Source organism: Schistocerca serialis, chromosome 1 (assembly GCF_023864345.2).
Source record: "Schistocerca serialis cubense isolate TAMUIC-IGC-003099 chromosome 1, iqSchSeri2.2, whole genome shotgun sequence".
Lineage (NCBI taxonomy): Eukaryota > Metazoa > Arthropoda > Insecta > Orthoptera > Acrididae > Schistocerca > Schistocerca serialis.
In genome coordinates this window covers 678,223,321-678,237,845 of record NC_064638.1, presented here as the reverse complement: position 1 = coordinate 678,237,845, position 14,525 = coordinate 678,223,321, and the positions used below count along the sequence as shown (strand labels likewise).

Sequence of the window (14,525 nt, the reverse complement as noted above, 5' to 3'; positions counted from 1 at the left end):
GAGGCCAAAGTGATTTTAAGCTTGATGCTGTACCTGAAAAATTGTACTCCAGATATGGTTTTTACAACTTTGTTTTCGTAAATTTTAAGTGTGTACCATAGTTTTATTGTTATTTATACAGATGGATCCCAGCAGGGGAATGCTCTCTGTTGTTCTGTGGTTTTTCCTGATAGGGGTTTTAAAGTACATCTTCCAGAACAATTTACAAATAGTGATGCAGAGTTATATGGCATTCTAATGGCACTGGAGAGGGTTCACAGACATCACCGTTCAAGTTTTCTTGTCTATTCCGGCTCTCTTAGTGCACTGCAAGCGCTTCACTAAATGTATCCGTTAGACCCGCTGATTCAGCTCATCCATGACTGCTTACAGTGGCTCCGATGCCATGGCAAGGTGGTGATCTTTTGCTGGGTACCTGGCCACTTTGGGATACAGGGTAATGATATAGCTGATAAAGCTGCCAAGGAAGCATGTTGGGATGGTGCTGTCCACCAATGTCCCATCCCGTTGCATGCCATTATCTCATTTTCTGACAGATGCATCATGCGTCAGTGGGAGACTGAATGGTTGCAGGTGTTGGACAACAAACTGCGGTTGCTCAAACCAACCACAAAAGCTTGGTGGACTTCATGTCAGCCTCTCCGCTGGAAGGAGGTTTTGCTTACCAGACTGTGCATCGGGCGTAGCCGTTTCACACAAGGATTCCTCCTCCAGGGGGAGGATCCACCTTTCTGTGAAGTTTGTGGCATGCCACTTTCAGTTCAGCATATTGTGGCTACATGTGTCCTATATTAGCAGTCCTTGGTCTTGCTGGGGATCTGCCCACCGATCTCGCAGATACCGATACCAGTGTTAACAGAGTGGTGAAATTTTGTGAACTGTCAGGCCTCATCCCTAAACTGGTGGGGAAGGGCGGCAGACTTAAGTATGTTATAACTGCTCTGCATGTGGGGACATCCTTCGTCTCCACGCATGAGATTTCATGTTGACTTTTCGTCAGCGTGCTGATGACCATGATGTCGAGCGCCCCTTCAACCCAACTCATCATCATCATCATCATCATCATCACCATCACCATCACCATCATCATCTTCTTCATCTTAACTTATTGTGTACCATGTTGTTCTGTACTGTGCGAAAAAAAAAAGAGGTGTATTGAGCAGTTCCATTACAAGCACCACTTTCTTCTTCCCTCAATGTTATCTCCCCAGCAATGAAACAGAATGCTGTGGAATGACCACAGTCTGAGACTGTCTTGGAACAGGGAGAGATGGGAGTTGTGGGGCAGGTGGGCTTTCTCTCAGGTCTGGCCTGGAGAGAAGTCTTCATAAACCTAAAGATTGACTTGCCAAACATTCTCAAAAAAGCTGAGAACAGATGTCCATAAGAGGACATTTCTGTGACTTTGGTAGTAAGGAAAGATTTCTTTGCTTCTTTTAGAAAATGCATACACTCATATTCAAATTGGAAGTTACAACCTTGCTACTGCATAGCCTAAAACCACCATAATTATGCCATATTGGTTTCAGTTTAATTGTGCAACTGTTGGGTACTTACTTTCCCACCCACCATTTTAGTTTCATCTACACTTTATTTGTATCCGTTGGAGACTAGTGGGTTTTAAAGGGTCACAGAATCATTACCAGCTTGAGATTACATTGAGATATCCCATCACAATGTTCTCCTTTCTTCTGTATTAACAAATACATGTAGAATTCAGGTTTTCTGATAACTTTGGAGTTTTTTCGTTTTATTGAATAAAATGATGATTAAGATTTAGTAGTTTTCATTCACATTTTGTACATGTATTCCTATTTTCCTCATTTCAGAGCACAGAAGAAAGAAAATTGGCCTGTTTCAGAAAAACTGGAAGTGCCTGTGCATAATCGATCGAAGTTTCTTGGATTAGGTGGGGCTAATGTAAAGAGGCTTTTGGTTGAAACAGGTGTGCAGGTAAGATGCAATGGCATATATGTCTGAACCAAATGTTATTTATTCAAACAGTTACAAATCAGCCTTTTGCTTGTTCTAATGTTAAATGTATTCAAAGGCTTCCTTGTTCTAGGCAGAAAATTACATGTCCTAAAAGACAAATAAATACTTAGTTTTAAAACACTGCTTATTTAAGGAAATGAATATAGGCAGGGAAAGTTTAACATAAATTTGAAAGCAAATATAAAGGATTGCTTCATTTTTACTTTTGCTTCATCCTCAAAGTCTTATTTAGTAAATATTATTTTTACACATCTGAAGCACTTATTTTTATTGCTGTTTCTTTTTGCTTATGACAACAATCTTTCAAAATGTAAACTAGAAAGGGAAAAGGGCAGAAATGTGTAATTTTTGCTTTCATGAGTATGAAAAATAGGGCATTCAGTCTTTTGTAATTATATAATTATTGCTGTCACATATTTGCTTATTGGGTGTTTCAGTTTTAGGAATCTCATACATGTTGCAATAATAATGAACAGTTAACATGAAATTGTTGTATAATATTAGAATAAATCACATATAGTCCGTATTTTATATGTAAATTATGTTCAGAAAAAAAAAATTATTGCTGCCGGTAATATCCTCACTTACGGTGTACACTTTTAGTTCATGGAAGTATTACTACCTATCTATAAACAAGTATGAAAAAAACTTCATCCTTAGTATCTTCAACACTGGACTTTAGCTGACCATCTTGGAAAAATCATTAACCGCTGGGTGTCAGCCAGATGAAATTGTAGGAATCCTACAATATTACAGCGAAGTAGCATTTTGCAAGCAGCATATTACATTAGTGAAAAATCATGTGATTTATCACATTATGTTGCATTGTCACGTCAAGCTAATGCCTACACATTATCCTGAGTGTGTGTAACTAGCAGTCTCCTTTTATGGAACTGATTCTTTTGTTGTCTCCCTTTAATCTCTAGACAAAAATACTATGACATATTTTGGCTCAAATTTGTTTTTCTTGCCAAACGTTGTACCAAGTAAGTTATGCTAGCAATAATGTCAAACGTGTGCATTTTTTAACTTTGAATTAAAAAAAAAAAATCATTCATGTGGCAATGGTTGAGAGAAAACAACTTTTATGTGCTTCCTGTTCCTGTTCTTCTGCAAATCTGTCTTTCTCCTGTTATTCATTCTTCTTTCAACCCATTTATATACTACTGACATTTACTTAGTCTTCTCCTTCATTGCAACAGATTTGTAAATGGTGCTTTTTCCCATGTATACACACACACACACACACACACACACACACACACACACACACACACACACACACACACTCATGGCTACTGCAATTCTTGTTGTAATGTGCACTTCAAGGGGGGAGGGGGCAATACGAACTTCTTTGTAGTGCAGATACAACTGCACCCATAAGAAGGAAGATTGGATCTTCTTAAGGATGAGGCGATATAGATGGATCTCAAGCTTGAACTAGGAAAGGAGAAGAAAGAAATGGAGCCATCCAGGTTTATGCCTTAAGGGGGGTAGGACATCAGATTATGAAAAAATGAATGAGCTGTTACATTTTAAACTTCATGTTTAGAAAAACTCAAATTTTATAGTTAATTATCTCAATTTTTACCACAGTTTTTAATAGATTTGGAAAAATCTAGAGTTTCATACATCTGTAATTATGGTTTGTATGCTGTGCAAAATTCATCGAATAATCTCTCGTACTTGTGAAGAAAAGTGTACCTATAGTAACAAATGTAGCCAATAGTAAGTGAAAAAATGATGAAATTTCACATGTGAAAAAAAATTATTTTGTTATGTTTTTGAATTTCAACTGCTATGAGTGTGAATCCTGAATCCTTCCTAGTCACGCTGACAAAGTTGTATGAATTTATTTATAAAAGTATAGACCGTAGAAATTAAATTGTCCTGCTTCAAGTCGGCCCATTTGACATCCTACCCCCCTTAAGCAATTTGAGGAAATCACAAAAAATATAAATTGAGATGGCCAGATAGGGAACTGAATCCTGGTACTCCAAAATATGAGTCCCATGTCTAACTGCTGTGCAACCTCACTCATTATATTGCATCCATATTATATTATATCCTAAAATGGAACATTAATTCAGGCAGCTAGATGCAAGCACAATTTTGAGTGAAGTTATATGTCACGGTCATATCAAATACAAAGTGTCAGTATACTGCTATGCTCACGGATCATTGCTGTTAAATCTTACTTTTTCCCATTAATTACTGAGTGAAAATTGATGTTAACATAAGAGAGACAAAACTTAAAATATGTCTATTACATGCATATTACACTGGTATTCCAGAATCTGTTGTTTTCATTAGTATGAAAATTGTTTCACACAGGTCACACAGGTTGATGAAACAGCATTCTCCTTATTTGCTCCAAACCAACAAGCAATGGATGAAGCTCGTGAGATGATTGACCAGTTCTTGAGCACTGAACGTGAACCAGTCTTGGAGTTTGGTGGCATATACACAGCGAAGATTGTTGAGGTTCGAGACATAGGAGTTATGGTACAACTGTACCCAAATATGACACCAGCATTGTTGCACAATTCACAGTTAGACCAAAGAAAAGTATGTAGTCTTAGTTGGTCACTTTACTAGATTTCCTATTACAATAAAAGGTGCACCTAGTTGCTATTTATTGTTTCATGTGTTGTGTTATGTTAATTTTGTTGTAATTATTATGTATAAACTTTTATAAAGCTGGAAAATCCTTGTAGAAGTAAAAACAGTGGAATAAGTGGAGATGACAACTCATTGTATAATACATGTTTTAAGTGGTAGATAGGCACATAAACAAGCACTGGGGCATTGTTGTTGTACTTCAGCTTATAAACATACACAGTGTGTTATGTTATGTGATGCTGTGGCCTGACTAGGGTGACAGATTCCGTCATCTGATGGAGTTGAAGTGAACAAGCAGTAAGGAGAGGAAGAGAAGGTTGCAAGTAGGAGTAACAGCATTTTGCACATAATCAAATAGGACATGGAGATTAGGAAAGGGAAGCTGCAGGATTTTGTATGGACATTACCGCTAATTGCCTACTGAGATGAATAGCCTGCACCAAACTGTGGCCAAGGTTAAGGCTTACCATGTTTGAGTGTCAGAGCGTGTTGCTAAGTAATAAATGTTTGATATTACAGTCTACTTCACAATGTGTGCCATTTGGATCCTCTCCAATCCCCCCAAATCCTTGCCTCCTATTTCGGCATTAGGGTGTCCTCTTTGGCACAGTATTCCTAGCTCTTTCTCTTATTATACATTCCTATCATAGCTCTTGCCCCACCCTCTTATTTTTTCTCTGCTCCACCTGCTGCCTCCCCTATTCCTTGTTCATCTCACTTGCTTCATGTAACAAATCCCTTCTCCCCAATTGGGACATAGTGTTGCAACAAAGTCACTATGTGCTCTGAGGAGCTTCCATGTTGAGGCAAAGTTATTGTTTGTGAGCCTGTGTTCCACTCAGTGCCTCCAGTAAACACTGAGTGGTAATCTGTGTTCATTCCATTGTTAATAAATTAAATTTAAATATTCAAAACAATAACTTCTGTAAGATATTCTTACAAGCACCATTCATTCCCATGTACAGTTAGGAAGGCAATGGTATATTGTGCCTTTCTTGTGGGAGATTGGCTACTGCATGTGTCAACATATCTATTGTATATCTGCAAAACATTAATTTGACTATTTTATCTCATGTACGGTCCAATTTATTTCTCCCATCAAGTATAGACACAGTTGCACGTCACAGAAACAAGCTGAAATCTGTATTGTCTTTGATTCCACATAAAGCAGCTGTATTGATTAAGTTCGCAGATTCGGTTTGTCACGAACCCGCTCTACTGCGCAGGAAAAGTTATCTCCATAAGGACACCGTTACGGTGTGGCTAATGGCTGTATAGTACTTTAGTAGAGCTGACCATGATGTCTACTTTGTTGATGCTGCTGAGTCTGCGTTGTCCATGTGGCTTCTTGTTGTCCAGGCGATGATTCCTTTGCTGCTCTGGGTCCAAGAAAAGGTGCGGGTTTTTTAATTATTACTGGACTATCGAAAAATGACGCAGTATTCCATGGTTTCTTTGTATCAAAATCACATTTATTGCCAAAACTATATACACAACAACCGCGGCCAACACTCAAGTGGCCGAAAACCCGTTGTAGGCCAAAGATCGCGGTCATAAGCTACAAAGAACATACAATTCCAATATCGATTATTGATCGCAACACCTAACTTAGTATTATCTTAAGCAAAAGCTTTTTTAACACAAATTTAGTGTATAATAAAATAAAATGATGTCTATTTGTCAGTCCCGTTACAGGTTTTATTCTGCCCTGTTTCTATTATTATTATTATTATTATTGCCGCTCTTTCAGTGAATTTATGCATGGGCGCATTTACCCACAATTTATTTAGGCTGTATGCTGGTGGCTTGCATCACAAAAACTTATAATAAAAAATGTGTGTGTTTTAATAATGTGTTGCAAGCACTCTTGTAATCATAGAAGACCTGTAGCCAATGTTTTGACTGAATTTTTCAGTGGAAAGGTGATATGAATAAATAATAAACCTTAAATGCAGTGTTATAGGCTTCTAATTCAAAAATTGCTGTAAGATTTCCTGCACCATCCTTCCCCAATTGAGCTTGTGCTCTGTCTCTAGTGACTGCATCATTAATTGCATATTAAACCTCAATCTTTCTTTAATATTGTGTATTATATTTACATCATGTCCGATTATTCTATTTTTCCCTGAGTTTTATGATTTTTGTTGTATATACATCTAGTGCTTTAAGGATGATGAGTGTCGTACCTATGGGTTGTTTATGGTGTATGTTGCTGTCATTAGGCTTTTTGATCAGTTTGCAATCAAAAATGCTGTCATTAGGCTTTTTGGTCAGTTTTCAATCAAAAATGTGAGCTGCAACTGCTGTTTGGCATTTGTTCATTCTACTGTACATCAGATCTTCAGCCTGTTCTTCACATTTAAGGGTTGGGACAATCAGAAGGCAGGCAGTGTGTAGAGAGGAAAAATTAGACAGTGGGAAAGCATGACAAGCGGTGGTTCAGTATTTGTGACATGATGTGGTTGGAGTCTTAATACATTCTTCCAGATAAGAGAGTTTACATGTTGAATTACATGTAGATCAGTTTTATTTAAAAAATAATTGATAGTAATGGAATAAACTATGATGGAGTTAGAGAATTAGTGAATTTATGAAATAATTGAAAAGTTATATGCACAGAAATATTTCTGGCATAAATTTGTTAAACTTATATTGTCCTTAATAGAACTAAATATAACAGCATTTCAGTTTGAAGTTGCACAAGTATTAATTTCTGCTTTCTTTTTAATCATTATTGCATTTAATTATGCACCAGTATAAATGACTTGACACACATTTTTATAATAAAAAATCTTGTTTTGAAGGTTAATCATCCAAGTGCCCTGGGTCTGCAAGTTGGAGATGAGATCAGAGTGAAGTACTTTGGAAGAGATCCTGTGTCTGGTTTAATGAGACTTTCAAGAAAAGTCTTGCAAAGTCCGGCAACATCAGTGGTTCACAGTCTGAATAAAACTTAGATAATATAGTGTGTTCAGATACTGGAAAACATTTGTCTGTTGTTTACAGATGTATTGTTGTTGACAGATATTGAGCTCCTCATTGGCATGTGATATAATGTAGACAGAGTGCAAAGATATGTATATCTTTGCAATTATTTCATTTTTATTAAATATTGTCTCTGTGAGCACAAATTGGACAGTGTACCCAGTGAGGAAATATAATTTCTTAAGAAATCTTTGTGTTGTTAATGTATTTGCCTTTCCAGTGATATCTTAAATGTAGCTTTAAGTAGAACTCTCCCGAGATAAGCATAAAAACATGACAAAGACCATTAACAACTAAATGCAATCTTTTGGGGGAGAAAGAGTAAAGATAATCCCAAAGTGTGTCACATTCCCATTATTTTAGTATGTCATAAAATTATTCGTAGAGCATACTTAAAAAGAGAAGAGAAACTACTCATTTGAAAAAGTTGTAATAGTATGGTACGTACAACTATTCATTCATTAATCCTTGAGCTGGCACGCTGTTTTTAAGATGTGTGGGTGTGCGGTGTACTTCATATACATTTAAGGAATAGCTGTGTTTATGTTACCAAGGTAAACATATATGAACAAAATTACAATTTAATTCTAGTTTAATTGAACAACAATGAAATAGACTTACATTATGTGAGCTAAATTGCTCTTTAATTAAGCAATAATAAAATAAAATTTTGTTATATGACTTGCTACAGACATGTGTTCCATCACAGTAATGACCCACTTGAAGCATTAAGCAGTGCAGGTGCATCAGATTTCTGCCAACCGGTATTTGATTACAAACCTCGTAGATAACTACCTCATTGTGGGACTGTACTACTTTTTAACAAACATTTTATAACTGTTACTGAAAAGATGGGGTTGTCAGGTTCGGTAGATGCTGCTATGGATTACCTTAGACCAGACATTTCAAGTAACTTCCATAATATGAATTTGACCCTCACTACCCCAACAGAAATAATGTCCATCATAAAATCTTTAAAATCAAAAACATCTAGTGGGTATGATGAAATATCAACAAAGTTAATTAAAGAATGTGATTCTGAGCTAAGTAACATATTAAGCTATCTGTGTAACCAGTCGTTTATCAGTGGAATATTTCCCGAATGGCTGAAATATGCTGAAGTTAAGCCACTGTTTAAGAAGGGAGATAAAGAAATAGCATCAAATTTCCGTCCAATTTCACTGTTGCCAGCATTCTCAAAAATTTTCGAAAAAGTAATGTACAGTCGTCTTTATAACCATCTTATCTCAAATAACATACTGTCAAAGTCACAGTTTGGATTTCTAAAAGGTTCTGATATTGAGAAGGCTATCTACACTTACAGTGAAAATGTACTTAATTCATTAGACAAAAAATTGCAGGCAACTGGTATATTTTGTGATCTGTCAAAGGCATTTGACTGTGTAAATCACAATATCCTTTTAAGTAAACTAGAATATTATAGTGTAACAGGAAATGCTGCAAAATGGTTCAAATCTTATATCTCTGGCAGGAAACAAAGGGTGTTATTAGGAAAGAGACATGTATCAAGCTATCAGGCATCATCCAACTGGGAACTAATTACATGTGGGGTCCCACAAGGTTCCATTTTGGGGCCCTTACTTTTTCTTGTGTATATCAATGACCTTTCATCAGTAACATTACCAGATGCCAAGTTTGTTTTGTTTGCTGATGATACAAACATTGCAATAAATAGCAAATCAAGTGTAGTCTTAGAAAGATCAGCCAATAAAATATTTGTAGACATTAATCACTGGTTCCTAGCCAATTCTTTGTCACTAAACTTTGAAAAAACACACTGCATGCAGTTCAGAACTTGTAAGGGGTGTCCCAAGAGTATATGTCTAACATATGATGACAAGAAGATAGAAGAAGTGGACGGTGTTAAATTCTTGGGATTACAGCTTGATAATAAATTCAACTGGGAGGAGCACACCACAGAACTGCTGAAGCGTCTTAACAAATCTCTGTTTGCAATGCGAATTTTGTCAGACATAGGGGATATAAAAATGAAAAAGCTGGCATACTATGCTTACTTTCATTCCATAATGTCATATGGGATTATTTTCTGGGGTAATTCATCAAGCCAAGCTAAAGTTTTCCGGGCACAAAAACGTGCAGTAAGAATTATATGTGGTGTGAACTCAAGAACATCCTGCAGAAGCCTGTTTAGGGAACTAGGGATACTAACTACAGCTTCCCAATATATTTATTCCTTAATGAAATTTGTCATTAAAAATATATCACTTTTCCAAACCAACAGCTCAATTCATGGAATCAATACTAGAAATAAGAATAATCTTCACAAGGATTTAAAGTCACTTAGTCTTGTACAAAAAGGTGTGCATTATTCAGGAACACACATTTTCAATAACTTGCCAGCAGCCATAAAAAGCTTAACAACCAATGAAATTCAGTTTAAGGATTTATTGGTGGCCAACTCCTTCTACTCCATTGATGAATTTCTGAGGAAAACCAACTGATTTGTATATAAGTACAACATATCTTCTGCACAATTTCAGTGCAGTAATGTGTTCACTGAAAATTTGTGTGTGTGTGTGTGTGTGTGTGTGTGTGTGTGTGTGTGTGTGTGTGTAAGTATAATCTAACTTCTGCACCATTTCAGTGCAGTAATGTGTTCATTGTAAATAAGTATTACAGTAGTTGTATTACATGTTTCTTACCTTATAAATAAATAAAAAACTTTTTTATTTTAAATTCAGTGCAATAGTATTTGTAAAATGACTCTTAGTGTTCATTAAAAAATGACGATCATTCCACTTGGGACCTGTGGAATGGTACATTAGCTTATTTGTTTTAGTTTAAATATTTGTCATGTATTGTTGTTTTTCTGACATGTTCCACATCCTGGAGGACCTCCTCACTACGGATCAATTGGAATGAAAGTAAATCTAATCTAATCTAATCTAAACTACTAGCTCGGAATCTGTGTCATTTACTTGCAAGGACAGCTATTTTTTTCTCACCTAGCTTGCTGTTTATTTTCTATTACTACTATTCACTTGGACATATGAAAACACAACTTATCACTGTTTAGCCGCAGCAGTAATGAAGGTATACATATGGGTCCACAATTGTAAAAGAACATTGGCATTGTATAAGACAATGTTATTAGTGATTGGTGCACTTTATACTTAGGCACACCTGTTCGAGGGTTAACACCTACTGCAGAGTGTTAATAGTCTTAATAAAAAAATAGTAAAAAACAGCAGACATTTACTTGGATTAAATGTAAATTTTATTGATTTAAAATTATATTGACAAATTGTGCAACACACAATGGGCACATATGTACAGGTGACTGTAATTAAACTTCCGCTACTTGAGCCAATAGACTGAAAGCTATTTACAATATGGGTACCCAACTTTATAGGAATTATGTTCAGACAGTGTGCTGCAGGATACAAATTGTTAGTAGTGTAAATGTCATGACTTGTAGTTAGTCTTTGGTAGTGGTACGGGTATGGCGATGTTGGGTTGAAACACAAGCATCAATGTGCATTACAGTTGCAGACAATCTACATGGGTCTGGACAATGTAAGCAAGCCTTACTCATAAACCCACTTTATCAAAACAATGGGAATAGTGCTACAGCTCTCTGTGAGTATCAACTCATTAAAGGAATATGGAGAGGTTTTCTTTCTGCACCGTGATTGCAGAACATGATTCAGAAGTTCAAATTAACTGTTGATGTGGTAATTGCTTCTGGGAGAAGCTGATGACCAATTGTGCCTCAAATTGTTGGGGAAGTTACTGTTGCCATGGCTGAGAATATGGGACACGTTGCACAATCATCAAGCTGTGTGAGAGCTGTCACATGACATCTGAACATTCCATGGTCCACAGCTCAAAAAGTGCTGCGAACAACTGTGGAATAGTATATCTGGTGCAGTTCTAGACTGTTGTGGATGCAGGGGTCATCACATTGAGCAGCATTTGTAACCTGGAACATAAACATGGTACACAGGTAACTAATACTACCATCTCACATGGAAATTAGAATGTTATGAAAAGGAAAGTTGCACTCACCATATAGCAGAGATGCTGAGCCATGAGCCACAGATAGGCACAACAAAAAGCCCAAAGGCCTTCGTCAAGAATAGACCACACACACACACACACACACACACACACACACACACAAACGCAACTCACACTCACAACTGCAGTCTCAGGCATCTGTAGCCTTACTATGACAGTGATAGTCTTTTTGTTGTGGCTATCTGGACTCAGCATCTCCACTATAATATTGTTACATTCAATCCTGCATTTTCCATTGTTGGAAATTAAAATGTGTTTCTTTCAGTGGTTTATTCATTATTTCTCTACACACGTCCTTATATGTGATTCCACGAAGTTTCACTGTCCTATCACATGATTTTGATATGGACCCTCTCAGGTAGTGAGAATTTAATTGTAACCATCCTGTATATCTGATGACAAAGCCTCTGAACATATCCCTGAAATTAAAGCTCTCCTATGAAGAGGAATGAGAAGAAACATAATGCAAAGAGGTAGTCAGTAGTACAACATGTAGCCAAATCCTCCCAGTAGATTGGACATGCAGTAGACTGTATCTAAAGTCAATGTTGAGGGTGTGTTTCCATAGCAGGTACTCCCCCAGTGTCCTCCACAAGGTAAGCGTTAGAGACTGCCAGCTTGTTCATATGCATCTCAACATCAAAAGGTAATTTAAATAACTTACTCTTTTAGTATAAGTGCTATGACAATCAGCAAGTAAATTCGTGCAAGAGATTAAGAAAACTGAAACACCAATGTGCACTAGTATCATTACAAGTCTCACATAAAAAAAAATACAAAATAAACATTGACTTTTTGAGAGATTGTAACATGCACATATTAGCTTATTATATATTCTTATGTGCTAACATAAATTAGTTGTAATCATCAACTCATTGTTTGAGTTCTAAATAATGAGACATACTGCTAGCACAATATGTGCTGTGTGTTTCAAAGCTGCTAGCCTGACGGGGGCAAATACCAATTGTGGCTGAGACGAAGAGTGTGGAAACTGAAGGGAAATGGGAAGGGTCAGGAGGGACTTCCGAAATATCCAGCTCGGGTGGGATAAGTAAATGCATGGTGAGCCAGGTTAGGGGACCATAAGGGTGAAAGGAACATGAATTCAGATTTAAATAAGAGATAACATACAGCTCCTCTGAGTGAGATAGGGTGAAACAGAAAAGTAATCTGGGGGGGAGGAGTGAGAGTGTCAATTAGACACAATGGAGTGTAAACAGATTGGTGTGTGGGTTATTAGTGGTGATTCATGTCAACACAGTTGTTGGGACAAAAGATACGCTGCAGGACAAGTTTTCACCTACAAAAATCAGAGAAACTGATGTTGTGGGGCTTACTCCGAAGATGTGACTGTGAAGCAACAGCACAAATCAGTCACAGTGTGCTGTGCTGCGTGCTCTGAAACTCAGTGGCAATGGTCAGTAGGTGTGTGTGTGTGTGTGTGTGTGTGTGTGTGTGTGTGTGTGTGTGTGTGTGTGTTGGTGGAGGAAGAGTATAGGAAATCTGTCATCTAATGAGACTGATAGGACTGTTTTGGTCTGTGAAAACTTTTTGCAGACCAGAAGAGGGATTGCTTTTCACAGCAAATGTAGTGTTTATGGGTGGTCAGGCTGCATGGGAAGGACTACCTATTGTGTGATGAGAGGCAGTTATTGAAGGTGATTGATAAGTTTGATGTAAACAAGCTCTTATGGAACCTTCAGCATGGTGACAAGTGGCTCACCAAACCAAAAAGTTCCATGTGCAAAGTATAAGGGAAGTGTTGAAGTTGTAGAGGAATGAAGATAGGGTGTCATCGGTTAATCTGAACTAGCATCAGATAACTCTGGAACAGAATGGCATTGGAAAGTGTCTGTTGAATCCTCATGGTAATGCCACTGATTAGTTTGTCATAGATTTCTTCTGAAAAGAAGTAGTTGGTGGTAAAAATATAGTGGTCATGGTAACAAAGTAGGAAGGTCTGGGTTTGAAGTTGGTACGGAAAATTAATGTTTGATGGCGGCAAGACTGTGGACATTGAAGATATTGGTGCAGAGAGCAATGACATTGACAGTGACAAGCAATGCTCCAGCTGGTAAAGAAACAGGAATGGTGATGTGATGATGGAATTAGTTTGTGTGTTTGATAGAGGAGGGTATACTGCAAACTATGAGAGAGGAGGCACAATAGTCAGTTGGAATAGGGCATTTTGAGAGGTGAAATTTATGGATCTTGAGAAGCTTAGAGAATGTGGGTTTTTTGGAGTGATTAAAAGGGAAACAGATTCAGCATCACATCGTGCCTTTTCTTCAGGTGCCTTTTATGTGGGTACTGGTTCCCAATAATCACTACTGGAGTACTACAGAGACTTTTAGATGTGATGCAGCTCAGGAACATGTGTACTAGGAACATGGGCTGTCAAATTCTTGTCCATGTCTCCCAGTAACTGTTCAATTTCTGGGTTTCTTAGTTCAAGTGTGTGTGTGTGTGTGTGTGTGTGTGTGTGTGTGTGTGTGTGTGTGTGTGCATTTGCTATTTTAGTTTTTTGTTTCTGTTCTTATCTTCATTTTGTGTCCTACTACTAGTCTGAAATTAATAATTCAGATAATAAAATGAGGTCTGTATGAGGAATAGGTGAAAAACTATAAATTTAGTTAATGAATGTGAGGGTTTACTTATGAAAGAAAATAGGCAAATAATCAGTGATAGTAGTCAGTAACCCAATGTATTTAATAATCACTTTCTGGAAATAGCTAATTAGAGTGGTTTGAACAAGTTAAGGGATACATTTAAGAAGCAGTGATACATACATATGGTCAAATCACAGTTACTCCATGATCTGCTGAAGACATTAACAATGGAAATGGAAATGAGCATTTGGC

At 37.1% G+C, this 14,525-nt stretch overlaps 1 protein-coding gene across 1 annotated transcript in view; it reads left to right on the top strand.

The window, feature by feature from the left end:
• The window catches only part of LOC126480194 (polyribonucleotide nucleotidyltransferase 1, mitochondrial), a 131,789-nt gene extending 123,999 nt beyond the window's left edge, over positions 1 to 7,790 (top strand). Inside the window, exons 7-9 of the mRNA XM_050103846.1 lie at positions 1,830 to 1,953; positions 4,330 to 4,563; positions 7,422 to 7,790. Coding sequence (XP_049959803.1) covers positions 1,830 to 1,953; positions 4,330 to 4,563; positions 7,422 to 7,574 — 511 coding nt within the window. The 3' untranslated portion in view covers positions 7,575 to 7,790. The remainder of the gene's footprint in view (positions 1 to 1,829; positions 1,954 to 4,329; positions 4,564 to 7,421) is intronic.
• The last annotated feature ends 6,735 nt before the right edge of the window (positions 7,791 to 14,525 follow it).